The following is a 26,268-nucleotide window of genomic DNA, read 5'->3' on the forward strand; positions in this document are numbered from 1 at the left end:
TATAGCCTTTTAAGTAATATTAAGATATTAATATATAAATTATATTATATTTTAAGAGTTTAAAAGTATTAAGCTATTATTATCAGACCTCTAAATGTATTGTATTTTTTGTAGTCTTTACTATACTGTATTGTATTGTATTATATTATAATATATTACAATACATTACAAGATAAGAATACCTATAAATGTATTATAAGGGTATAAAATATTTAATATTATAAATAAATGCTTATATAAGCATATTATATATTAAAATAAAGCTAAAAATCACGTGATTTTGAATTTTTAAAAAATAACCTTAAAATATGGATATTAAGCGAGATATTAAGCTTTAAAGTTATGTCTTAAAATAAAAAGTAAGTAAAGTGGGGTGAATTTTCAATTGCTTATAACTTTTTAATGTAGTACCTTATAATAGTAAAATGTGAGGCATTTTAAAGAGCTAATTTAGCTCTTTTTAATGATATAAAATTTTCCCTTATAACCCTTATAATTAGCCTTATAATTCTAAGTTAAAAAAACAAGGGTCTTTTTTACTTATAATACATTTATAAGTATTTTAGTAATGTAATGTAATGTATTTAAATACAATACACGAAAATACAATACAATACAAAATACAATACACAATACACTTGTATTTACTATATCCGTAAGAGCTCTGATTATTATAACTTATAAAATTTATAAGCTATAAAAAAATCACGTTAATATTAATAAGATAATTAACTTATTTTTAGTTTTTATTATTAAATTTACCCTCTTAAAAAGTTATATTAATATTAAGAAAAGCGTTAATTAATTAATAAAGCTTATAAGCTTATAATAATATTAAAGTAATTAAATTCTATTAAGTAATAACATTACGTATTAGCTCTAATAAAGCGCGCCTTAAGTATAAGTTACCTTATATATTTATAAAGGTTACTTATACCCAGAGCATTAACTGTAGTGTAGTTTTATAGTTTTATAGTTTTTATAGTTTTAAATATAAAAAATTATATTAAATCTAATAAAATACTTATAGAATTATAAGTTTTACGGATAACTAGTATAAATCCTATATTATAAGCTAATATTAAAAAAGTGGGTCCTTATATAGCATTATAAGCTTAAAACTTAGAAAACTACATTTTATAGTTTTTATAGTGTAGTGTAGTGTGTTTTTAGAAAATTACATAATCTAGTTTTTAAGCTTATAATAAGCTAGTAGGACCCACTTTTCTATATAAGCTAATTGGTTATAATATTAGCTATTTTATGTATTTATTATTATAATTCAAGTATTTTATTAGATTTATTATTAATTATATAAGCTTTTTTAAAAATTGAAAATGTAGTTTTCTTGTTAATGCTCTGCTTATACCTTATTACTTTAAGAAAAATATAAGGTAAGATTTTAAATCTATAAAAGTATTAGTAAAAATAATTAATAAAAATATTAGATTTATAATAGTAAGATATATAAGAGTATAAATAAATATCTTATACCTTAAAAATAGTAATTAATATTAAATTTATATGTGTTTTACCCGTGCTTTTAATAATATCTTAAAGATAACTCTTAAGGTTATTATTAAGCTTAATAATTTCCTTTATTTTAAGCTTATAAGTATTATTTTAATAATTTATACTCTTTTTAATTACTATTATCTTAATAGTATAAATAACCTTTTTAATAATTAGATTTAAAATATACGTAATATAGTAAATAAAGTAAATCTTAGGTTATTATTATTTAAAAGAAATATATTATAAAATAGCTTTATAAAGACGCTTTAGCTTAAGGTAAGAGCTATTATTATTAATAATAAATTTAACTTTCTTTAATAGGTAATATAATTATGAATTATTCTATTAAAGATAATAAATAATCTCTTAGTTTTACCTTTCTTTAAATGTATTCTTAAATATATTAATTAAACTAAAAGTAATTATTTAAAAATTCTACTTTATATTAATAAAGTAGTATAATATATTAAGTATTATTTAGGTTTAAATATTTCTAGTTTAATTATTAATTATTAATAATATTTATAATTCTTTTATAATATATTATAAAAGGGATTATTATATTAATATAGTATAATTATAAATATATTTTATTATTAATAAAGTATTAAAAATTATAATACTTAAGTAAAGAAATTTAAGGATATTATTAAAAGTAAGATTTATAATAATATTTATAATTAAGTGCGTTTAAGTAATAAAAACTAATAACTTCTTTTATATTTATTAGCGCTATTCTAGTATTTTAACTTATAAATTAATTAATAAAATTAATGCATATAAATAATATACTACTTACCTTAAATTCTTATTTTATATCTTTAAAAGGGTTTAATAAGTAGTTAGTTTTATAGAACCTAGCTTTAATAAGATATTTTAATATAATAAATATACTATTATTAGTTTAAGAAGTAAATAAATAGGTAAGTATAATATAATAATAATTATATATAACTTTTAATATATTATTTAACTATTACACGCCTTATATAAAGAACTCTTATATATAAGACTAATAAGAGAATTAAAATATTCTTCTTATAGTTAAGCTTAATAATAAACTTATTAAATAAGTAATTATTTATTATTAATAGAATTTAATTATTAATTATTAAGTTATAAAGTTTAACTATTAGGTAGAGTCTCTTATATTATATAAAAGATAATTAATATTTATAATTCTCTTTAAATTAATATCTAATAAATGAATTATTAGTAATAAAAAAGAGGAGAGTAAATACTTTTAAATATTATTATTAGAATTAAAATTTATAATAAAAAGAAATAATAAAAAAGATTTAACCTTAAAGCTTTAATAAAAAGATAATAAGTAAAAATAATATATAAAATTGTTATTAAGTAAAAATAAACGCGTAACTTATAATAAGATAATTAATAAATAGTTTTATATAAAATTTTCTTATTATAAGATTACGTGTTTTTATTTTTTATCTCTTTTTACTTTTAAGTTCTTATTTATTAAATGTAAAATAATAATCTTACTTATATAAGTATTAGCTAGCTTAAGTAATATATAAGTAAGTATTATATATTATATTTCTTATTCTTTTAATTATTTAAGATAAGTTTAATTATAAAGTAAAAGATTAAAATATATTATTATATAATAAAATTTAAGTTAATATTAAATTGTAAAACCTATTAATAGCACTTAAAAGGTAAGTAAAATATTACATATAAGTTTACCTTATATATTTATTTAATAAATAAATATTAATGTTTCTCTTTCTAATAAAACCTATAATAAATCTTCTTAAAAAGGCGTATTAAAAGACTAATATTATAATTAAGTTTATTTTAATATATTATTAGAAGAATTATATACTTAATTAATTCTATAATAAAGTTTTCTATAATAATAATATATATAATTTATAATATACTAGAATTATATAATATAGTAATTATTACTTATATAATTAAGTTAAATCTTTAATAATAGATAGCTTAAAAAGGGGAAAGAGTTATTTATATTACGTATAATATTTTATATTACCTATAAGTTATAGCCTTATAAGATAATATAAGCTAAAAGTTATTAAATTTATATTACTAGAAAGCTAAGCTAATAATTAATTATTAAAATTAATTAATAAAAATATACTTATAATTTATTTATTATTTTTAATATTTTTATTTTATAATATTATTAAGAATTTTTTAGATTTTTAGCTTTAAATTAATATTTAAAATAACTTTTTTATTTTATTTTTTAAGTATTTAATACTTTATATTCTTTAATTCTTTTAAGAGCTACTTAAAGCTTTTAATTACTCTAGTAATTTAATTATTAGATATAATAAATTAAAAATAAGCTAAACTAGGTAAATTCTCTTACTTTAAGAACGTAAAGAGCTAAGTTACGTTAAGGTTACGTATATAACCTTAACTATAAATATTATAAATTATATTAATTTTACTTAGCTATTAATATAAATAATATAAGCGGTTAACTTATACGTATTATTTAATTAAGAACTTTTAATAAATTTTATAATATTACTTAAAAATAATTAATAAAAATAATTACGATAATTAATTACTAAAAGTAAGTATTTTATTATACTTAATACTATTAACTTAACTTATATAGTATTTTTTTATAATATAAGCGAGTAATAAAGTATTAAACTAATAACTTTATTAGATTAAATACCTTTAAAGTATTAAGCTATAAGAGGCGCGTAAAACTAATAATATTAAATATTTATTATAGTATTTAATATAAAGAAAAACTCATGTAATATTAAACTATTTATACTTTAAAATAATAATCTCTCTCTTATAATTAAGCGAGTATATATAAAATTACTAAATTTTAAACTAAATTATCTCTAGTTTTTTAATAGTTATATTACGTATAAGCTTAAATATAATATAATTATTATTTTAAATTAATATTAATAATATAAATAAAATAATATAAATAAAACTTACCTTAATTTTTTTAATTTAAATATCTTAAAAGCTTATTTTTATCTCTTAAATATTTACTTTTAAAATATCTTTATTAGAATTTCTTATTATATTTACGTGATTTATAATATTATTATTAATATTCTTTTAATTTAAATTCTTATTATCTTTATCTTACGTTAATTTAATAAGTATTATATTATAGCTCTAATTTAAATATAATTACTTCTTTATATTAAATTAATTAATATAAATAATTAATATAATTACATATATATTATTATAGAAAATACTAGAATTAACTATAATTATAACGCTAAATTAATATAATATTACGTTAAAATAAAACCCTGAAAAAAAGGATTTATATAATTATAAGTATAGCTATTAAAAATAATTAATAAAATTTATATTTTATAATAAAAATAGCATAAAAAATATATTAAAAGTAATAAGATAATATATAAAAAGTTAAAATATATAAAATCTAATAGTAAGGTAAATGTAAGGGTAAAGTAAATTATATATTTAAAGACTTTACTTTTAATATAGCTTTTATTAGCTATTAAAATTATATATTTATAAGCTTTATTTTCAATATAGCTTTTATTAGCTATTAAAATTTCTTTACTACTCTCTTTTTTTTACTTTATTACTCTTTACTATTAATTTTTCCCGCTTATAGCTACTTTAATAAGTGTTTTTATTAGTTATTTTTATTAGTTATTTTTAATAATAATATTATAAAGTATTTTAAGTAAAAATATAATAGTTACACGTAATTAATTTAAAAAGATAATAGGTAAAAGATTATTTAATTAAGTAATTTTAATTAAAAAACTATATTACTTTAAATTTAATAATAAGTGTATATAATTATTATAAATAATTATTATAACTTTAACTTTAAATTAATTATAATACTTTAAAAAATTTAACGCTATTAAAGGGATACCTTACTTATTATTTTAAGGGTATTATTCTAGCGCCTAATAAAAGAGATTATTAATAATACGAGTACCTTTATTTCTCGCTAAAATCTTAACGTAATTTAAGCTTTATAAGAGTTAATTAAAATAATATTAATTTTAAATATTAATTAATATATAAATTATATATATATTTAATTACTTATTTACTTATTATACTTAACTATAAATATTTTAAGTTAATATATAAAGCGTATTATAATTATATTTAAGAACTTTTATACTTTATATAATATATTAAATATCTTTTAAAAGTAAAATATTACCTTTTTATAAGGTTATATAAAAGGTTTATATAATTATATTTATTTATAATAATTATTTATATTAATTATCTTATAAGTAATTATAATAGTTTATAATAAAGTAAAGAATTTAAAAATAAAGCTTATATAAAACGTTTATTAATAAATAAAGAATAAAGATATAAAGAAAAATTAAATAATATTAAAAGAGAAAAAATACTTAAACTTATACGTGTAAGAGAAGATAAAAAGATAATAGCTAAGCGTAAGAAATACTAAGAATAAGGGAAAGAGAGAAAAAAAAGAAAAGAGAGAAAAGAAAAGAAAGTAATAATTAATTTTATTAACTCTTTAATTAACTCTTTAAAACCTAATAATTAAAGTTATATTAAATATTAAGAGATAATACTTTAAACTTAAAACTTATTATAAATATAATTAAATATTAAAGAGTTAATATTAATTATTATAATTAATTATTATAATTAATTTAAGGAAATTAATTTATATTCTTATATTATATTATTATATATTTTATAAGTATTTATAGGGTATTTATCTTTTTCTTAGGTTACTCGTAGTTAGACCTCTAAATGTATTATATTTTTTGTAGTTTTTACTATACTATATTATATTATATTATATTGTAATATATTATAATACATTATAGGATATAAATACCTATAAATGTATTATAAGGCTATAAAATATCTAATATTATAAATAAATGCTTATATAAGCATATTATATATTAAAATAAAGCTAAAAATCACGTGATTTTAGATCTTTAAAAATTAACCTTAAAATGTGGATATTAAGCGAGATATTAAGCTTTAAAGTTATGTCTTAAAATAAAAAGTAAGTAAAGCGGGGCGAATTTTTAATTGCTTATAACTTTTTAAGATAATAACTTATAGTAATAAAAAGTGGGGCATTTTAAAGAGCTAATTTAGCTCTTTTTAATGATATAAAATTCTCCCTTATAACCCTTATAATTAGCCTTATAATCTTTAGTTTAAGAAAACAGGGGTTTTTTTTACTTATAATATATTTATAGGTATTTTAGTTATGTAATGTAATGTATTTAAATACAATACACGAAAATACAATACAATACAAAATACAATACACAATACACTTGTATTTACTATATTCGTAAGAGCTTTGCTCGAGTCGTAGTATACCTAAACCACTTACATGATAAAATAGGTAGCCCACGAATAACCCAAGAAAAACTTGGATACCCACGGGTGCCCACGGGTACCCGTTTTTACACTCTAGTTCGCTAATTAAGTTGAGAAAGAAGAGATGTGATTCTTAAGTGGCAGTTATTTTAATGCACAATTGGCGGACTTTAGGCACACGCCGCCAGACTGCCAGCATTGAAGAATAACTAAATGAGGCAGCTGGACCGCGAGTCGAAAGCATTGAGAGTAATTGGAATTCCTTCTTAAACTCGGCCCGTGAAACAGCACCTTCTTTGTCCGATGGGAGGGAATTTCTTTCTTATTTTATTTCGAAAAAAGTCTGAGCATATCCTGAGGATGCAATAGGGGAGTCTGATTAGCGAGCGAGTCATTCCGGGGTACTTTCAACGATATGCCCTGATATTCGACTCACTTCACCGAGCAGCCTTGTTTCATGGAGATGATGTTAAGGTTTCCAACATGGTCTATCAAGAAAGGCGCTGTAGTTGCCAATGGGACTTGTAGGTCGGCAAAAATTTTCCGGCATAATGGCGCGAGAGTTTGGGCACACCAGGCGAGGATCTCTGTGATTCAATTTCCCGGCGGAAGTGCAATGTGGTAGTATGCGATGAAACCCTTCTCCTGGTCACTCCAAGATGTTCAGTTCGTGCCACTGAAGACAGCTGTCAGATTTGCGTTGTATCGCATTATGTGCAGTGAATTTTTGCTAAGCCTCTTACATCACTTTGATTGTATCCGTGTATAGCCAGACTGGACTATGGTAGCTAGTATGCGGTTTGATCTATCCCAATTCAACAGTAATGACAAATGGACTTGTTGACGGAATGCTATGCTAGCTTAATGGCTAGCTTTGATGCTCTCCATAATATGTCGTATCAAACTCAGCGGCCAGTTGGGTCAGATCTGTGTCCTTGCTTCTGTCGAGCGAGCATCAAGGGGCTGTGGATGGGAGGACCAAGTCACAGCCCGGCCAGTTGTGTTCTATGAATCCAAATGTGGCTCAGGCGTCTCTAGATTGGCCCGGAATGGCTAGTTACAGAGTTTTTGGTGGTGCCTACAGGATGTTGGCACTAAATATTCTTATTGCTTGGACGGACGACGGAGTAGTGTACTACCAATCATTAGAGTTGGAATGAGATCAGATGCGAGCGGCACCTACGTGGTCGGTACTACTCACCTTGGAATTGCCCCCAGTTAGAAATTTGACTGCATGTTTCCTTTTCTTCTCTCTCTCAACCTCCCCCCCCCCCCACCTTCGCGTGTTAAGAGGGAGTTGGCAATATTCATGAATTCGATATATATCAGACCTGCTGTCCTTGCGCTGGCTATGGAAGCTGAGTGGACGAGTGAACACGAATGGTCAAGCCATAGGTAGGATTGCCATCGGCAACTTAAAGGCCGGCCGCCGAATAGGGTAAACACAAAGCCCCGTCACTGGGACCCATGATAGCGTCATTGGAGAGCCGAGAGTCCGACAGGCCTGACCCCGTGCACATCCTGTTTCTGGATGTCGAAACTCCGGCCCCTGGCCCTTCCAATGTTGCCAATTTCATTTCAAGGCCACCTGCGGGGCTCGCGAGGGAGCCCCGGGCCAGGAGAGTGGCGGTTCAGGGACTTGGGGACTTGAGAGACAACTGGTTCGTGGGTTCGTGAATCTGTGAAGGGTGCGACTGGCGACACTGCCGCCTCTTGTTCATTTGGTAGTGTTGCGCACAGACCGAAGAGCCTGAAGAACGGCAGCGAGCACGCCCTGGCGAGGTGCAGTAGTGTGAGGTTAGACCCAGAGGGCTACGTGCTGATGATGATTAATGATAGTAGTATTCGCAAAAAGGGCTTGCTTTTAATTACGACGCTGCGAGATTGCTTTTATTTGGATGGGCGTCTTGGGAGCCACCATCTGCGCACATGGACTACTAGTAAACTTTGGCAAGTTTTTTTTTTTTTTTTTTTGCAAGCATTGAAGGCGGCAGGTGCGATTCATGGTCCGATGTACGGAGTGAGGAAGGAGTATGTACGTAGGTGCCCAGGCTGATGGTGTTCCACCAGACAGACCATCTGATTCCGAAACTGACATTACAATTACAATACATACCTCCCTAGTAGGTAGAAGCAAGGGAAGAAAGAACACGAGGGAGGCGGCTGGGAAAACCAGGTGACTCTCTATTTTTAAATTTTATACTTGGTGTCAGGCGCCTGAGGCCCTGTTCCTGCTGAGGCGCCTTCTGACGTGTGACACATGGGAGCAAATCGAAGAGCCTCGATCATGTGGAGCAAGACCATTCCATCGACTTGAAGCCGAACGAGCTTATGGAGTCGCACGGAGCAGCGCTCCAAGTCATTTATTTCATCGCGCTCCGTACTCCGTACTCCATACCTACTTAAGTAGTGTCACTTTGGCGTCTGGCCAGGGCCTTGGGATTTCTGTGAACTACCTTTCTGACGGGCGAGAACTTGGAATAATGTGACGGCACTGTCTCGCCCAGTTGCCAAGAGGGGGGGACTCTTTGTTTGTTTATTTGTTTGTTTGTTTGTATTTGTGGTTAGAAATCTCTTTGCTTCTATGCTGATTGCAGGGTTCTATCAAGAAATTCTTGTTACTTGTGATATTGTACTCCGTACACGAGGCCGACTGGAGCAGAACCATGTCGATTCTGTCACACATATATCAAGCACAGCAATAATAGCCCCGGTGCGCGGCATGCAATGTGCCTGCAATTCCTGGCCTCTTCCGGGGTAAGGATATTAGCATACCGGATCAGGACGTGAAGAGTGTTGAAGGAAGAACGGCCGCCATGAGGAACGGCCATGTCATACATGGGCTAGACATGGGATCAATCCAGGGGACCCCTCACACTCACAAGAGAGACACAACTTGACAACCTCCCGTCACCAACTGAAGAAGCGTAGCCGTCGGCCACTTATTTAGCAGATGCCAGTTCAAGGTTCAGAGGGGTCCTCCGTTCACGCATACAATGTATAGTAACTACACATAAGTTTATGGATTGCATCATATTTGAGCAGCCTTGGAATCCACATCCACATCCACTGCCCACTGTGAGGACTGCTCAAGCGAATATTCCAAGCACCGAGTTGTACCCTGTCATCTCGTTGCCTGCAGCCACCTCCCTCATAACCATTCCCCCGTCCAGCCAGGCCAATGTCTGACTGGTTGACTGGCAAACTGGGTCCATGACGGATGCAATTGAACTTTCAAATTATCATCGAACGGGTGTTGCAAGCCGTCGGCTGATCAACTGCCTCCGGCCATCCGTGCAAGTCAACTGCCACCACCGACCGCCCCTTTTCCCCCCGTCCGTATTATATTTGGAGAGTATTGTATTGTATTGTATTGCATTGCATTGCATTGATTGGTACAGATGCCATTGCACAATACCGAACTCTACATGCGACGTGGATCAGGGCCAAGGCTGGCGTCTCAAGTGTTCGAAACCTCGCCAAGGTCCCTGTCCACACCACACTCTCTCTCTCTCTCTCTCTCACGCCTCCCACGCCTCTCACACACCTCACGCCTCGCGACGCCCCCCCAGGCAGGCCACTTTTGTGTTCAGAGCCAAGGCCACCGGCTCAAACATCCACACGCCCTCCTCCGTCATCATTGATTGACGCCGTCCGTCAACGCCCGCCTTCCTGGCCCTTCTGTCACGGCTGAGGTCGTCCGTCTGCTCTGCTCCGTCTGCTCCAGAGGCCAGACGCCCTCTCCACCCGACATTTGCGGAGAGGTTCTCGGTATTGCAGCACACTTTGCATAAACGGGACTATGTCGCAGCATGCGCCGCGGCGTGGCCTGGCCTCATCTTCGGAAGCATACTCGAACCCAGACATTGATGGTGCTCATGCTGATACTGGACCTGAAGCCGGACAATGCTGGGATTCGCACACGCCTCATGCCTCTCAAATATCGTCTTCTCCTCGATCACAAACCCCCTTTGACGACAATCCCACGAGTCCATCGACTGGACGCTTAATCAACGTGCCGTCACTGTCAGCTCTTGGTTCCCTACCACATCCAGGTCAAAGGTGAGTTCGCTTACGAGATTCATGTCTCTGGCAATGGATTCCTCTACCTCCCTCTACCGCTGTCTCCGTCGGTTGTCGCTGGTCGCAAGACCATTCGTCATATAGCCAAATCGCATATTCAAACAAAAACCAAAACATCTCTTTGCTGGAAGAACCTTGACCTACGACGCTGTCAGCCTTGGACGCCTCCCCTTTCGTTCACAGGCACAAGGCACAAAAGAATTGGTCCCGAGTTCTTTGTGCTTTGCGTGACGGCTGTTCAACAGCCGCTCTTTTTTGGTGTGGCCCCAGCTTTGGCCTTTTGTTCACATAGACCCAATGCACTGCTCGCGCGGGATAAATCTGTCACAATTGGAAAATTTGAATTGCTAACGCCATATTCTTTTCTGTGTTCTTCAGATCTCCTCGACCGCCCGTACCTAGCCCGCTATCTACGGCAAGCAACGTGGCGACGTCTCCGTCAAGCACGAATCCTCCAGAACCCGCTGTTTCTGCGACACAGCAGGGATTCCAGCCTATTGGCAGCAGGTCGGCCGTCAAGGCGACATCTAGGGCATCTGTTGGGCAGACGACCTTTTATAGCGATTCGTCAAGCCCGTCTAGCCCAGAGGACGAGATACCAAGGTCTGTCCTTCCGATCCTGTGCCGCCTTGACATATATTACCGGGGCGTTGTCTCTGGTGTTCTTGGGCTTTGTTGTTTCGTCCAATTTATTTTGGGCTCCCAGGATGCCATCTGCCGTCCTTCCGTCCATACTTGCTGACCCCCCATGTTCCGCAGAGTAAGCTTTTCAAACCTCCCGAATGACCATCGAGGCGTCTCCGACTCCGTGACATCGAAGCCTGCTCCAGGCCCTGCAAAGGCTGGCAGACCAGTCATGGCTGCTACAATGGCCTCGACTCCAAACGACGTAACCAAAGGATTACCCCGAAATTCCTCGATTGACAGCGCAATATCCGCGATATCATCGAAACAAGCCTCGTCCGGCAAGGGTGGTCTCCAGGATGCACCGAGCTCGCCCGATATTGCAAGCCTGATCAAAACGGCGGGCAGCCCAGAAGCTGTCATACAATATTTACTCAAGGAAAAAAGCTCTCAGTCACAACAAAACAGCCAGTTATGGAGGCTAGTCGACAAGCAGCGAGGCATGATTTTGGGCTTGAACAAAGATCTTGAGGCAGCCCTGAAAGAAAAAGAAAAGTATAGGAGGAAACTCAAAGAAATCATGGCCAACCCAGCAGTAATGCAGGCCGCATCTGGGCAACAGGTTGAATCGCCTGGCCTCGATAAATATCAGGGTTCGATTTCGCCTCGTAGTCCAAGGCCGTATTCCAGGGTACAAACAAACGGACCACCAGATTCTCCATCGCTTGATTCAGACAGCCAAAAGGACTCTCCCATTGATGTTCCCATGGCACCTTATCCGATTACCCCACCAGCCGACAAGCCGCATATCTCACCAACTGCAGTAAGCGAAACGCTTGACCCCAACCCCGCCATGCCAAAACCGCAAGAGTATGCGACGGGCAAGTTTGATCATGAAGCAGAATACAAACTCGCCGATGGAATCTGGAAAGAGAAGAACGAGGAGCAACTAAGAGAGATTCCGTACAATGCTTCCCTACCGCCGTCCCGAAGTTATCCGAGTGAACCACCCAAGGTTCCACCACCCAAGATACCAACAGCTGCTCCATCTGTGACCGTTGCTGAGCCTCCATCATCACCACAACCGGACCAGGGGCTTAGCCAATTTCCTTCCCCTCCACGGAAGCCACCGCCGGCACCTCTGCAGCTGAAGCAACAAGTCCGACGAAATCTGGCGCCGGCCGTGGAGGATGATAGCGACTCTGACTATGATGATATCCTTAAAGTTGATGAGATGGTTGCTGAAACCCGAGGGAGACGCAAAACCAGAGAAGATGACGAGAAAGAACGTCAAGCCATTGCGTTGGGACATACTCAAGAGTCAAGCGCCTCCAGGCCCTGTCCAGAAAGTCCCATCAAATCCCCAGTCCAACCCGCAAGCCCTACATCTCAATCCAAATCCCACGAGCAAGAGAAGTCCCACTCCCTAAATGCTTTGCTGCTTGCTGAGAAGGACATCGTGGTGCCACTTCAGAGTCCCGGGTTGCCAGCTACCCCTCGTCCATTTGGCAACATTCCACATTCGGCTTCTGCGCCTGTGTCTGCAAGGCTTGCTGGTGCGTTGGGTCCGCTGTCCTCTCGACCACCGCGACAAACCATTATTATGCCTCCGAACACACCGTTAATGTCCCCTCCACCTATAAGCTCGGCGGGCTCCTCGTCTACTACGCCGCTCAACGCAGCCAAGTGTAATGATGAAGCGAGCCAACCTTCACCCACAGAACGTACAAAGATCTATAAAGGTCTTGTTACGGAGGAGTACCCAAATCTTTTGTTGCCTCCTAACGCACTACCATCCATCAAGGTCAAGGTAGCGTCTTCACGGATGAAACCGTCAAGAGCCAGTCTTATGTCCTTGACACAGCTGGAAGAAGACCCTGTCTTTACACTTGCTGTTATTTCAAGGGCCGATGGTAGTGAGCTCTGGCGAGTCGAAAAGGACATCGCCTCGCTTAGCAAATTGGACTCGAGGCTCAAGCAGTGCTCAGCGTGTACCGCCAAGACTCCAGACCGCGCACTGTTCACCGGCCACGCTCCGGCCAAGTTGGACGCCCGGCGGGCTGCCTTGGAGGAATACATGGTCGAGGTTCTTGACACGCCATTCGACACGGCCACGGCTGCTGAGATGTGCAAGTATTTGTCGACAAACACACTTTCACCAAACGCTGATGAGACAGGGTCGTCTTTCCGTCCAACCCCTGAAAGTAGCGGACTCAAGATTGGTGCAGATGGTCGGCCACTTCGAAGCGGATATTTGACCAAAAAGGGCAAGAACTTCGGCGGCTGGAAAGCCAGGTTCTTTGTCCTGGAAGGGCCGGAGCCAGAGTTCAAGTACTACGAGACCCCCGGAGGAGCGCATCTTGGTACCATTAGGCTTCGGAATGCCCAAATTGGCAAGCAATCTCATACGCAGACCAACGAAAATCAGTCGCCGGCACAGCCAACGACGGGGGAAGACCTTGACAACCAATTCAGGCACGCATTTTTAATCATGGAACCCAAGAAGAGAGACTCAAGCGCCTATGTCAAACACATATTGTGCGCTGAGAGCGACAAAGAGCGAGATCTTTGGGTAGATGTTCTTTTGCAGTGGATAGATTACCAAGATGTAAATGATGACAAACAACCGCTACGCCAGGGTGCGAAGACTCCTCATGATCAGCAGTCTTCTGGACCTGACCATCCCAGCACCGGTAATTCAAAGAAGAGCGCCCCTAGCAAGTCGCAACACAAACACGCAAATTCCGACACGTTGATCGGAGTAAGGTACGATTTAACGCACGCGGGTGAAGCACCCCAAAAGGGATCCACTGGTCTTCCCGAGCAGCACAGCTCACATAACCTCGCCGGGGAGACTATGTCCTCCCAGGCCAACAAGTTGATATCTGCGCCCAAGGATCCTCACGTCATTTCAGATTCATCCGTCTGGGGCAACCGGGCAGGCCTTGCCGCTCCGACGCACGACGAAAAAAAGCAGCGAAAGCGAAGCTTTTTCGGATTCGGAACCAAGACTCGGACCTCTTCTGACGGGCAGGACTCATTGTTTGGAGGCAGCGACGCTGGGTCTGCTTCGGTTGTCCATCCGTCTTACGGCCACCAAGGGCCCGTCCGTCAAGTCTTTGGAGCACCGTTGGCCGAGGCTGTTCGCTGCAACCCGCCGGTTGACGTCAACGTGCCACTGCCGTCTGTTGTCTATCGATGCATACAATATCTTGATCACCATAATGCCGTTGACGAAGAGGGCATCTTCCGACTAAGTGGATCGAATGCGGTTATCAAACAGCTTCGCGAGCGATTCAATGCGAATGGTGATGTGAATCTTGTTGCTGACGAGCAGTATCATGACATTCATGCGGTCGCATCTTTATTGAAGCTCTATCTGCGAGAACTCCCAACTGCTATTCTCACAGCGGATCTCCACGTCCCCTTCTTGCACACCACTGAAATTCCGGATCTGGATGAAAAGGTTGCAAAAATGAACGAGCTGGGTCAAAGACTACCCCAGGCAAACGCAACCCTGTTGAAGTACTTGATTGCGTTCTTGATCAGAGTTATAAAGAACTTCAAGGTTAATAAGATGACTGTACGCAATGTGGGCATTGTGTTCTCACCTACGCTCAATATCCCTGCACAGGTGTTCGCCATGTTCTTGCAGAACTACGAAGGCATTTTTGGAATCGACCCCGAAGAGTATGAGCTGCCATCTTCAACCACAGAGTCGGAATCCAACGGACAAGCGGGCGCACCTCCCCAACGATTAGAGCCAACACGCCCCTCTACTTCATCTGGAGGTAGCGCCTCGCCGCATCCCCAGCCGCGAATGGACCGCAGAAGAGAGCATTCCAGGTCGACTCCGACGCCACCTCTGATGTCTCATGTCCAGGGTGCTCGATCCACGCCTACACCACCTCTGGTACTGCACGGAGGAGTTTCAAGACCGGCATATGAGAGCGGCTATGGCTTGCCTAATGGGTTCGATGGCCATGGCTATCACCCTGCGCCTAGAACTGCACCCGGGTATGACCGGCCGATCTATCCGTCATCAAGCGAAGAACACGGCGTCAATGATCCGCAACAAAGTACCAAATCAAGAAGGCGAGAGAGTTTGGTTTACATGGGAGGAGTTTCGGGTTTACAGCATCATGGGTCAAAGAGCCGCCTTCGTGAAGAAGGTGCACTCTTTTGAATGGAGCCTATTTTTGATAAATTATCCGGACTGACATGACATGGCTTTGCTTTGCCTTCTTTATATCATGAACATACGTTGGAAACAGACATCAAGGCACGAATTCTTGCATTGGTTTCCTGATTTTTGTCACCGAGGAATTCAGCAACCACAACAGAGCGAGTTCAACGACATAATCAAAGACTTAAGACCTTTTTTATTTACACCGGTGTGATGGGCAAATGAAACATGTCAGTTGGCTAGGCTGTTTTTGTTTCGGCGCAACGGTATGACGTTGTTAGAACGAACCTGGCATATATACATGCGTGTAAGATATTACGGATGAGGGTGTCGGTTTCTTTTTTTCGGCTGCGTCATTTGGCAGTAACGGGTACGTTGGGCCGCAAAGATGCATTTTTTTTATATAAATTCCCCCCCCTTCGTTTACGGCTTAAGACTCTGGATTTGTTCGTGGTACGCAGAGCGAGGCGTTTCAACCGCATCTTACTACATGGACGTCATTCTACTATTCATTTATCGCATTTGATAATTTGGGTTGGGCGGAAAGTGTGTTTTTGTTGATTGTTGCGATGAATGAATGGGGCTGTGCCTTATAAATGGATATTTGCGATTGAACGAGAATGATACCATCTTAATGCTATGTACTCTGAATACACACCGTCTATTTCTCACTTTTCCTTCATATTAGCCTATCGCGCAGGAGGATTTGAAGAATGCAATTTCGCGTTGAACTCTTGATCAGTGTGTGACGGGAGAAGACTGACCTCTTGCCTTGACTTTGCCAAATGGTGAAATATTTCCTCTCGGCGATCGCCTCAACCGGCAGAAAGGCCTCAATACTCCGGATGTATTACCTCTGCGGCCCTCATACACGCCCCAGCTGGTCTCCACTCTCGTCAGGAAAGGAAAGAGCGAAGTGGCTGAGCTTGGCGCTCCTCCTTTCTGCGTCTCCGCCCTTGGCTCCGTTCTACTTTAAGCGTCGGCGCTTCGGCGACAACAATTCCCGCTCTTCGCAGCTCCAAAACTGCCGACAGAACGAGGAAGCTCAGTTCAATAGGCCGACGACGGCCAAGACAAATGAAGCTTTGAAACCGCCCTCCGATCCCCATGGACTTGGATCCTCGACTGCGATTAGACCATGGCGGGCAGCGTTCACCTTTGCTCTCTGGCGCAGTATCCCGCGGCAAGTCCACATCAACACCGTCGCCCTCGAGCCAGGTTGAACCGGCATCAACAGTAGCACAGCATCGCCCTGCCTCTTACCACGTGACTGAAGCCTCCGATAGTCCGCCTGCGGGTCTTGGCACGCTTAACCAGCAACAGAGTCAGTATGGAGATGGCGCGGATCATGACGGAGGTGCTGCTGGTGGTGCGGTTGGCAGCGATGCCAAAAAGTCGAGGGCCTGCGAGGCTTGTCGCGGACTCAAAGTGCGATGCGAACCCGGCCCCGACGATGAAGGTGCTCCCTGCAGGCGCTGTAAGAAGGCTGGGAGAAGTTGTGTTGTGACGATGCCAACGAGGAAGAGGCAGAAGAAGACGGACAGCAGGGTTTCTGAGCTCGAGAAGAAGATTGATGCTCTGACGGCCAGCTTGCAGGCCCGCGCCGCAGTTTCGGGAATCGGTGCCGGCGATGCGGCCGCTGCTGGACAGGGAATTTCCATTGCAGGGATCGCGGCATCATCTGCGACGGCGCCGCGGAGACAGTCCTCTGAGGGCATGTCTGGGCTTTGGATCAACAGTAATGCCGCGAGGACTTGGGCCGGATCCGAGACCAGCGCGGCCGCCCAGGGAATGGCGGCAAGCCCAGTACAGCAGAGCCATACTCCCAGATCTTATCGACCATCCGTGTTTGATCCGCCGGACATGGTTGCTGGCCATAAACGGAAAGCTACGGAGCACCGGGACGGCTCGGGAGAAGGTTCCCCTGCAGCAAGCTCGTCACAATGGCCGATGGCTCGCCGCGGAAACAGGACCGACATCATTGATCGAGGACTTGTAAGCTTGGAAACGGCTGCCGAGCTGTTTCAAAGGTACAAGGAACACATGTTGAAGCATTTGCCTGCCGTGGTGTTTCCACCGGCCATGTCAGTCATGGAACTTCGCAGGTTGAAGCCGTACCTATTCCTGGCTGTCATGGCGGCTGCCTCGTCTGAGACACACGGGCTCCAGCGAGTCTTGCAACGGGAGCTGATGGAGCTCTTTGCCGAGAAGATTGTCATTGTTGGTGAGAAGAATCTTGAGTTGATACAAGCCCTCCATGTTGCTGTCATTTGGTACTGGCCGCCAGAGCACTTTGAGGAGCTCAAATTCTATCAGCTCGTCCACATGTCTGCAGTCATGGCCCTTGATATTGGGCTAGGCAAGAAGTCAGCACCTAAGCGCGGCATGACAGGCTTCAGTTGGCGAGAACACCCATTCAGACGACATCCACAACCCGACCCGACCAGTCTCGAATGCCGTCGAACGTGGCTGACGTGCCACTTCCTGGCAGCTAACACGGCCATGTCTCTACATCGGCCAAATCTCATCCGTTGGTCGCCGTTCATGACGGAGAGTCTGGATATCTTGAGGACATCACCGGATGCCTATCCTACGGACAAGTATTTATGCCATTTGATTTGGACGCATCGCATGGCAGAAGACATTGGCGTTCAGCTGTCCATGGACGATCCTGATACAGCCGTGAACATCATGGATGCAAGGACGCAGTACACGCTTAAGGGCTTAGAGAGGGATCTTGACAAGTATATTGCCGCGGTCCCAAAAGAGATGATGCAGCGTGAGTTTCTCCCCCCTCCTGGTACCCGAGAGACGCACGTGGCACTAATCAACAAGACTCTCTAGCAACTCTCAAGATGAGTTTCAGCATCCTGAACCTCTACATGCACGAACTAGCCCTCCACTCCGACAACACCGCCGACGCAATCCGGCCCCCCTTCGCCACGGATATGCTCCAAGACGGCATGGTCAGCAGCGAACCCCTGAGCGCTGCACACATCAATGCCCTGTCAGCCTGTCTGTCCGCCATCGACAACATCTTTCAAACCTTTCTCGCCATGGACGTCTTCTCCATCCGCTGCCTACCGGTATTCACCTTTGTACGGGTCGCCTACGCCGTCGTCATCCTGATGAAGATGTACTTTTCCGCGTCCAGTCCGTCCTCGGAGCTCGGCAAGGTCATCAACCAGGACAACATGCGCGTAGCGTACTACCTCGAGGCGCTGTTGGAGAAGTTCAGCGCCACCGCCGCCGACGACAAGTGCCGACCTGCCTCGAAATTCCTCCTCGTCCTCGTCATGCTGCGCACCTGGTTCCTGAAGCACGGCAAGGCCGACTCGAGGCAGGACGCGCAGAACCCACCGCCCGCCGCGGGCTCGTCGTCAAACACTCCCATCGACGAGGGCACGCCTTCGATGCAACCATCGCAGCCGCCGCCGCCGCCGCCGCCAGAGCACGCCGCCAATACGCCCCTCCAGGTCCTCTCCGAGGTCGCCATGGGCCGCGAGTCCAACACCCCGCGGCCGTTTTTCAACTCCATTTCCGGCGGCCAGGCGCCTCCCCAAAACGCATATTACGCAGAGGGCACCAACACACCCCCGCAGGTGCGCGATCCGTCTGCCTTCCCGCAGCCGTGGATGGCCCAGCCTCCTCAGCAGTCTGTCGACATGGACATGGCGGTAGGCCTGCCGGCCAACTTTGACTTTGAAAGTCTAGGCGTACCGCTAGATCAGTCGGGCGAGACGTATGGCGGGGGGGCAAAGATGGCAGCTCTCAATGATCCCCTATTTAGTGACATGTTCCAGGGGTTGCCGGATCCCAATTTCTTTTCATTGTGACGACCATTTACGCACTCATCTTTGGTTCTCGCAGCTGCATGAATTTGTTGGGTGGGCAGGTTTTTTTCTCTCATATCCTTTCTCTTGTCATCCATCATGGTCTGGCGTAGGGATACCGTTGCATGTGTACGGGTTAGCGTGGTGCTTTGTTTTGTACATTACTTACTACTGTTAATCATTAATGATGCCACGAACCGCACGTTTCAATCTTGTCTCTCATGCACGACATGTCACATGTGTTGTGCTTGGCGCAAGGCTGCAGGACATTCGTTCAATCTGACTACTTAAGCAGGTAAACGCTGAGCTCGAGACTGCTATTCCTAGCTGTCCTTGGAGCAGCAAATACAAATAAATATAAAACGAAGTACATGCAAGCGAGCCAAACACATGCCTGTCGCCAACTTCATTTCACTGATACGCCGCTGCGCTCACGCAAAGAAAAACACTCACTCGTCAACGCCATTTGCCTAGCAAAATCGTGACTTTCCCACCACAAAAGTGAATCCGATATCACATCCTGATATTCAGCTCCATCCATGTGTTACCAATGTCTCCATGTCGCGACTCTGTATGGTCCTACATCACACACAAGCAAGATAGTACATGAACGTGAAGCCATGCGCGCCGTTTTGTCCTGACGGGAACTCAAGGCCCCCCTTTCGCTCTGTCGTTATAGTCGCTCTCAAATACAAATAAATAGAAAATTAACAAGCACTATTTTGCAGCTTATTTTTGTTTTGCCGCGCAGCCAATGAACAAATCATTTGCCATGCTCTGAATGTTTTTGGACCCATTTCTGATCCGACGCTACATATCAGCGGTAGCGTTTTAATAGAACCACTCGCAGAAACGATGATGAAAACTTCCTATGCCTTCCGTGATGCCTGAAAAAAGAAAATGATAAAATTCTCATCGATACGCGGTACTAACACACGGGTTGCTCACAAAGACAGAGGAAGCCAAACCCATTCATTTAGAATGAGAATTGGCAAGTATCTGATTGGATATCAAACCATCGAAAAATTGGCCCTTCTCGGTGTTAACCTTGGAACAGCCATCACAGCTGTGTTCATCGCCGGCAAGACTTTTGGGCATGGTCCTCAACTAATCAAAGCACATAAGAGCGCTGCCGTATGAGGAAGTAGTGAGCTACTCAATCCATGTAAAAGTCGCCCTTGAGGATTCTCTCCTGAAAGGCGTCTGGCTTGCGTGGTTCTTGCTTGGGCTGCTGGGCAGGCGGCGGTGTCTGAACGGGCGGTTGCATCATGTCGGAGACGGATTTGGCCCGATCATGGTGGGACGCTCCTCTTGGAGGGGAGGAGGCTAGCGAAAACGAAGCTCGTGGGCCGGCGGAGACGGAGCTCTCAGCTCGAGACCTAAGCTGCTCGGACCAGTTGAAGCCCTGCTGGTCTGCACGAGAATTGGCATTGTCAGAAGAGGCTCTTGAAGGCATGGTGTTGCTTGCCTGTGCAACTGCGGAAGAAGGCTTCGCAGTACTGGCTCGGTGGTTCGCTGCAGATAGAGCAGCGCCGATTACAGAGCCTTGGTTCTGTGAGGCTCTTCGTCCGAGAGACGACGGGGGTGAGGCTGGGTTATTACCGTTGCCAGGACTGTTGCCACCAGGGCGGTACCCTCTCATGGCTGAAGCGCCGAAGCTCATACGGCGGACAAAAGGTGTGTTCGGGGCGGTTCTAGCGGAGCCGGGCACGTCCTCATCCTCGATGGCATTTTCGTCAATAGAGTCGGAGCTGGTGGACATGCTGCCGCGGCGCATGTTAAAGGTCGGCGGGTTGGTGGGTGACGTGCCAGAGAGGCCGATTGTAGTAACTGACAACCGTCGCCGTTGAGGGTCGAAGCTATTCATCTGGCCACTGCCGCCACTCGAATTGTTGGGTGGACCGCGTTGAAAGAGGTTTGAGAGGGCGGCTTGTGTGATTGAGCTACGGCGGTTACCCGCGCCGTTGGGGGGGCCCGTCAGAAGACATATTGGGCTCAACGACAGCCTTGTGTAGGTAGGTAGAAGCTCTTTCTATGATCCGGACTTATTCAACCAGCTTTACCCCGGGAAAGAGAGGGGAAGAAGAAAAGAAGTAAAGGGAAACAGGGCCACACACGAGGCAGAGATACTATTAATGTGCCCTGAGCGGCGAACGTAATGTCTGGAATGGATGGGAGCTGGCGTGGCGATGGTCGAGATGGTCGAGACTAGAGGCGTGCTGACGGATGGACAGAATCGTAAGGGGACAGAGGGAAACGAGTTATCTGTTGCGCAAGAAGCAGTTGGGAAAGGTGTCAATAGGCTGTGTGTATGATGTATGATCTGGAAGGAACGACGATTAGATAAACAAGCAGCCAGACCAGAAGGGTGCGCAACTTTTTTAGGTTGGGAAAGTGAAAACGACGATAGGAAAGAGCGAGGTAGAAGTAGTGGAAGGAACGGCAGAGAGAGTCAAGGTGCAAAGCGCGGGGTGGCGTGAAGCGTGAAGCGTGCAAGCTTTTGTGGTATTATGTCTGAGGCAGGGGGGTGGATGCAGAGAGAAGTTGCCAACGGACTGTGCGGTGCCGAGAAGGGACGATAGTTGACGCCAGCAGAGAGTGAGAGGGGACTTGGTCAGAAAAACGTACTCCGTACACGTGGGTGCAGTTCCGCGAGTCAACGGACATAAACCCGACGAGAGAGGGACGGGCAGAAGTCGGAGGGGTTGCGAATGGGGAGGGCGTGCGAGTGATGGGTTGATGGACCGATGGACTGATGGACTGATGAATGAGTGACGGCACCCATCACCTCCGTGAAGACCGAGAGCGGAGGGCCTAGAATAAGTGACGGACGTAGCGGAGCGTGTGGGGGACGGCTGATGGATCATGGATAATGGGCTCACTTCAGCCCAGGGCACAGGCGAGATCAGGTCAGACGAGAGCCTTGAGGGGGCCATATCATGGCACATTATGCCGAAAAGAACAGGACAATACCACTGTCCTGAGGCAAACTGGTTTCAACAGCTGGCAGATTTACCCTTGGTAGCTCCCCCGTCATGCAATGGCATCCTCGTCCACCTTGGTTGGGGGTCACCATTCACACACAGTGTGTGTGCTCTTTTATGTAGCCAGCAACACACTAAAAGGGTGGCACCGATCCAGATGATACCTCAAACCACCGTCGGCTGTCAAACACGGTGAAGAGAGGGGTGCGACACGATGCATCCTTTTGGAGTAGGCGATCGACGCAAGCTCCCGAGGGACTCTGCCCAAGAAGACAAACGCAAGCACGGGATTGGGCGGTGGAGAGCTCGTCTCAAAGGTCGAGAATAGGACAATAACAAGCTTCGTCCTCGTATGCACCTAACAGATCTCAACACCAAGTTGACGCCTTCAAAAGCAGCCGGTGACGTTGACAGGCCCGCTGGCCGCGATCGGTGGAACCGGGGGAAGAGCCCTATCCAATGCGACTCAGATCTCCTGGGCCCGCTACCATCTCTGTCCTGAAGGATTGTGGGGATGAAGGGACTCGTAGGCTTGCCAGCGCTGCCAGTTACTGCGTTGGTATGCGGAGTACTCCGTAGCTTGGCAAGATTGGACAACTGCCGATTGGTGTTTCGTGAGAGTCTGGCACGAGCAAGGAACGGCGACAATTCCGCCAGCCCCCTAGACGGAGCTGTGGTTGGCCGGGCCTCAAAGACGTCGGATTGAGCCAGTTGCCTGGCAGTCTTTGCAAAGACCTTTCGAGAGTCTACGGCTAGCCGTTGCATCGTCATTCATTCGTGGACTTGTCCTTTCACCCTTTTCACCTTGGGGAACCAGTCAAGTGGTCCGTCGAGCGATGGCTAGAGGGGCTGATAAGGGCTGGCACGAGGAGGATACTCATTCGACCAAACAGATTTCGGCGGGACAGTTCTATTTACCGGATGGCATCAGTCATGGCTCTGGTGTGTGCAGGTCAAGTGGAGGTGCATCTGGAAACCATGTTGTTCCACGGCAGCAACCCTACTTGCCAGTCGATGGTGGGTGGCGTTCTCCCACCTTGGTTTGCACAGCTCGAGAGTTCGAATCATGCCTTCCCACTAGCTACGGAGCAGCACCCAGGACTATCAACGCCGTGGCTCGTCATGGCCACTCGAAATCTGGCACAGCGACCGTACGACATGTACTGGGCAGGCCACTTGGCCACCCACCCATCTTCACCCCCCGAGTCTGGGACCAGTCTCGGTACCCGGTAGAGTCCATGCTTGAGCGCTGCTGCTGGGAGTGAGGGGAATTAATGACGCTTGTAGCTGATGATTGTGTACTTGCAGGTGTTGGTTTTCCAAATGCTCCTGCAAATGTTCCTGATTGTTAGGGTTAAGCCCAAAGACTATGTACAGGCATGGAGTACCTAACTTTGTTAAAACTACTCCGCACAATGCAGGAGGGACAATCAATCCATCGCCAGAGACTGCAAGCCCAACTCGGTCAGTACTAGTTCTCCGTACCTGCACACTTTGAGGCGGCTTGGGACAAGGAGCGACGTCACCCAATGGAAGCACTTTGCGGGGTAATATCCCTGCAAGCACGGCTCAGGGTACGGAGTACTCCGTAACGTATCCCTTTGAGTGTGCGCAGGTGCCTGTCATGTATCCCTTTGGCTGTGCTAAGGTGCCAGTCAGGTATCGAATTCTGGTTTTAGCCAATTAAAAACCCTACATTTAAAGATACTTAACCCCGCTAGGAAATAATAAGATGATAGAAGTATTAGCAATGCTGTGAGTTACAAAGAGCTACATCGCACATATTACAGCCGAACCTAGCGTATGGGGCCTTTTTGACGCTAAAAAGGTACCCGTTAGGTATCGCAGAAAAAATGGGGCCGATACCTGACTGGCACCTTAGCACAGCCAAAGGGATACACTCCACTTTTCTTGGATACTTGCCAAGTATAATTTCACAGTCAGGATAGCCACTTATATAATTGTAACTTTCCGTATATAAGGTACTTTTTTTTATTATATAAATTCTTCAGTGGATTAAGTATCTCTAAATTTAATATCTTTAATTGCTAACATCCTTGGTCGTTACCAAAATGGCACCTGCGCACACTCAACGGGATGCACTTGCGTGCTCCGTACGCCCTTCGGTACCCCGCAACAAACCCTGGGAAGGCAGCAAGGGTCTCCCCTTTTTTTGGTGCCAGCTCCTGCCAACCACTGCCAGACCAGATCTGCATCTGCCCATTGCTGTACATGAGAGCACATGGCAGATTTGCCACATCGTGTGGTTTATTTGTGCCTCAGGTATGGATCACGATGTGTTGCGCGGTGCACACGAGCTGTTGAATGCCGAATAACCCTAACCCCCATTGTGCCAATATTTGACGCAGACAGCACGACATCCTTGCCTACCTACAATCATATGCAAGTATTTGTACATCAAAACAATCTGCCCGACTGAAACACTGCGCGGTATCTTCAAATACGTTGGTTATTTGAGGTCTTTATATCCTCCCCGGTCCTCATGGCCCCGTAGCCACACGCATGCTCCGGCTACTCACCTGGTCGCTCCCCGTGCTGATCCAGAACCTTGACAAACAAGTCTGGCTTGCGAAGAGGGCAACTGTCCAAAGGCTCTTACTACCTGCCCGTGGACCCTCTTGCAACCCTGTGCTTCTCGATCTGATCAGTACGAACCCCCTGCGGACGCCGTTCGCACGGTACCAAGTAGAAGAACTGATACATCACCGTCCACGAGAAAACAAGGGCCCAAAATCCACATGAACTAGTCAGTCATCTTCTTTGCTGACCCCAGACTCCCCCTCATGTGTCCACACACACCCGGGATGCGGACCCGGATGTCTCTTTAAATACACGGACGCCCTGGGACCAGCTATCGGGTCCAGTATCTGTTGTAAAGATGCAAAACCAAAGGCAGCGGAACGAATGGCGGCTTGCAGCATGTCCGACGTACCTTGGCTTTGGATTCTTCAGAATCAACATTTGGAAGCAAACACTCTCAAAGCAAGGAAGCTAGTATTCCCCTCTGCTGGAACTCATCCCAATGTGATACGTCACGCATTGTTTCAAGGCTAATTATAGACTATGAGAGCATTTCTCCAATCATTTTCCTATCAACTGCCTTGATGCTTACGGCTTGCTCAACGTAAATGCCACATTCCCCCCACTCGATGCCACTCCAGCACATACCGCTGATAGGCTTCCACGAGGACACGCCGACCTCGCGGCATGGACACACCGAAGCCACTGCCGCTTAGAAATGACAATGGTGCCATCTGTACCGACGGCAGACATGCTGAACAACGCCGTCCGGGTCTGTCCTTCTGTTGTCGCTAGAGCGCCTCGACACGCGTGTATTGGTCCGGGTACGCCGCCACAGATGCTTGACTGGGCCTCATTCTCCTCGTGCGCGCCCATCTCCCTGATTAGAACAAGTTGTCAGCACGTCATCGCTCGCAATTGTGATGGACCTGGTTTGCGACGAACTGGCTTGCGTCTACGCAAGTTGTAGATACCACGGCGCCGATATCTGGCGCCGGGAGGGCCGAGCGAGTTCGAAGCACCTTCATCTGCTTCGCTTCGCTTGGCTGGGGATTCGGGGCATTAATGGCAGTTTGAGGACTTGTCCGGCGGGAGGTTTCTCGGCGGCCGCTAATACGGCTAGGCTGACAAGGTAGATTGTAAGAAC

At 42.8% G+C, this 26,268-nt stretch overlaps 3 protein-coding genes across 3 annotated transcripts; 2 read left to right on the plus strand and 1 right to left on the minus strand.

Annotated features, from left to right (window-relative positions):
• The first annotated feature begins 10,274 nt into the window (after positions 1–10,274).
• On the plus strand, positions 10,275–16,441 carry BEM3_1 (Rho GTPase activating protein). The gene is made up of 3 exons (XM_066117729.1): positions 10,275–10,932; positions 11,332–11,556; positions 11,713–16,441. Exons 1-3 carry the CDS (start codon positions 10,673–10,675, stop codon positions 15,761–15,763), a joined length of 4,536 nt encoding a protein of 1,511 aa, XP_065977520.1. The 5' UTR covers positions 10,275–10,672; the 3' UTR covers positions 15,764–16,441.
• Positions 16,442–16,870: 429 nt separating this feature from the next.
• J3458_003399 (uncharacterized protein) lies at positions 16,871–19,599 on the plus strand (the record flags this gene model as incomplete). Its single annotated transcript, XM_066117730.1, has 2 exons — positions 16,871–18,542; positions 18,608–19,599. The coding sequence occupies 2 exons, from the start codon at positions 16,871–16,873 to the stop codon at positions 19,597–19,599; spliced, it is 2,664 nt and encodes an 887-aa protein (XP_065977521.1).
• A 1,153-nt stretch (positions 19,600–20,752) lies between these two features.
• J3458_003400 (uncharacterized protein) lies at positions 20,753–21,373 on the minus strand (the record flags this gene model as incomplete). Its single annotated transcript, XM_007812394.2, has 2 exons — positions 20,753–21,009; positions 21,199–21,373. The coding sequence occupies 2 exons, from the start codon at positions 21,371–21,373 to the stop codon at positions 20,753–20,755; spliced, it is 432 nt and encodes a 143-aa protein (XP_007810585.2).
• Positions 21,374–26,268: the final 4,895 nt, after the last annotated feature.

This window comes from Metarhizium acridum (genome assembly GCF_019434415.1).
Source record: "Metarhizium acridum strain ARSEF 324 chromosome Unknown scaffold_13, whole genome shotgun sequence".
Lineage (NCBI taxonomy): Eukaryota > Fungi > Ascomycota > Sordariomycetes > Hypocreales > Clavicipitaceae > Metarhizium > Metarhizium acridum.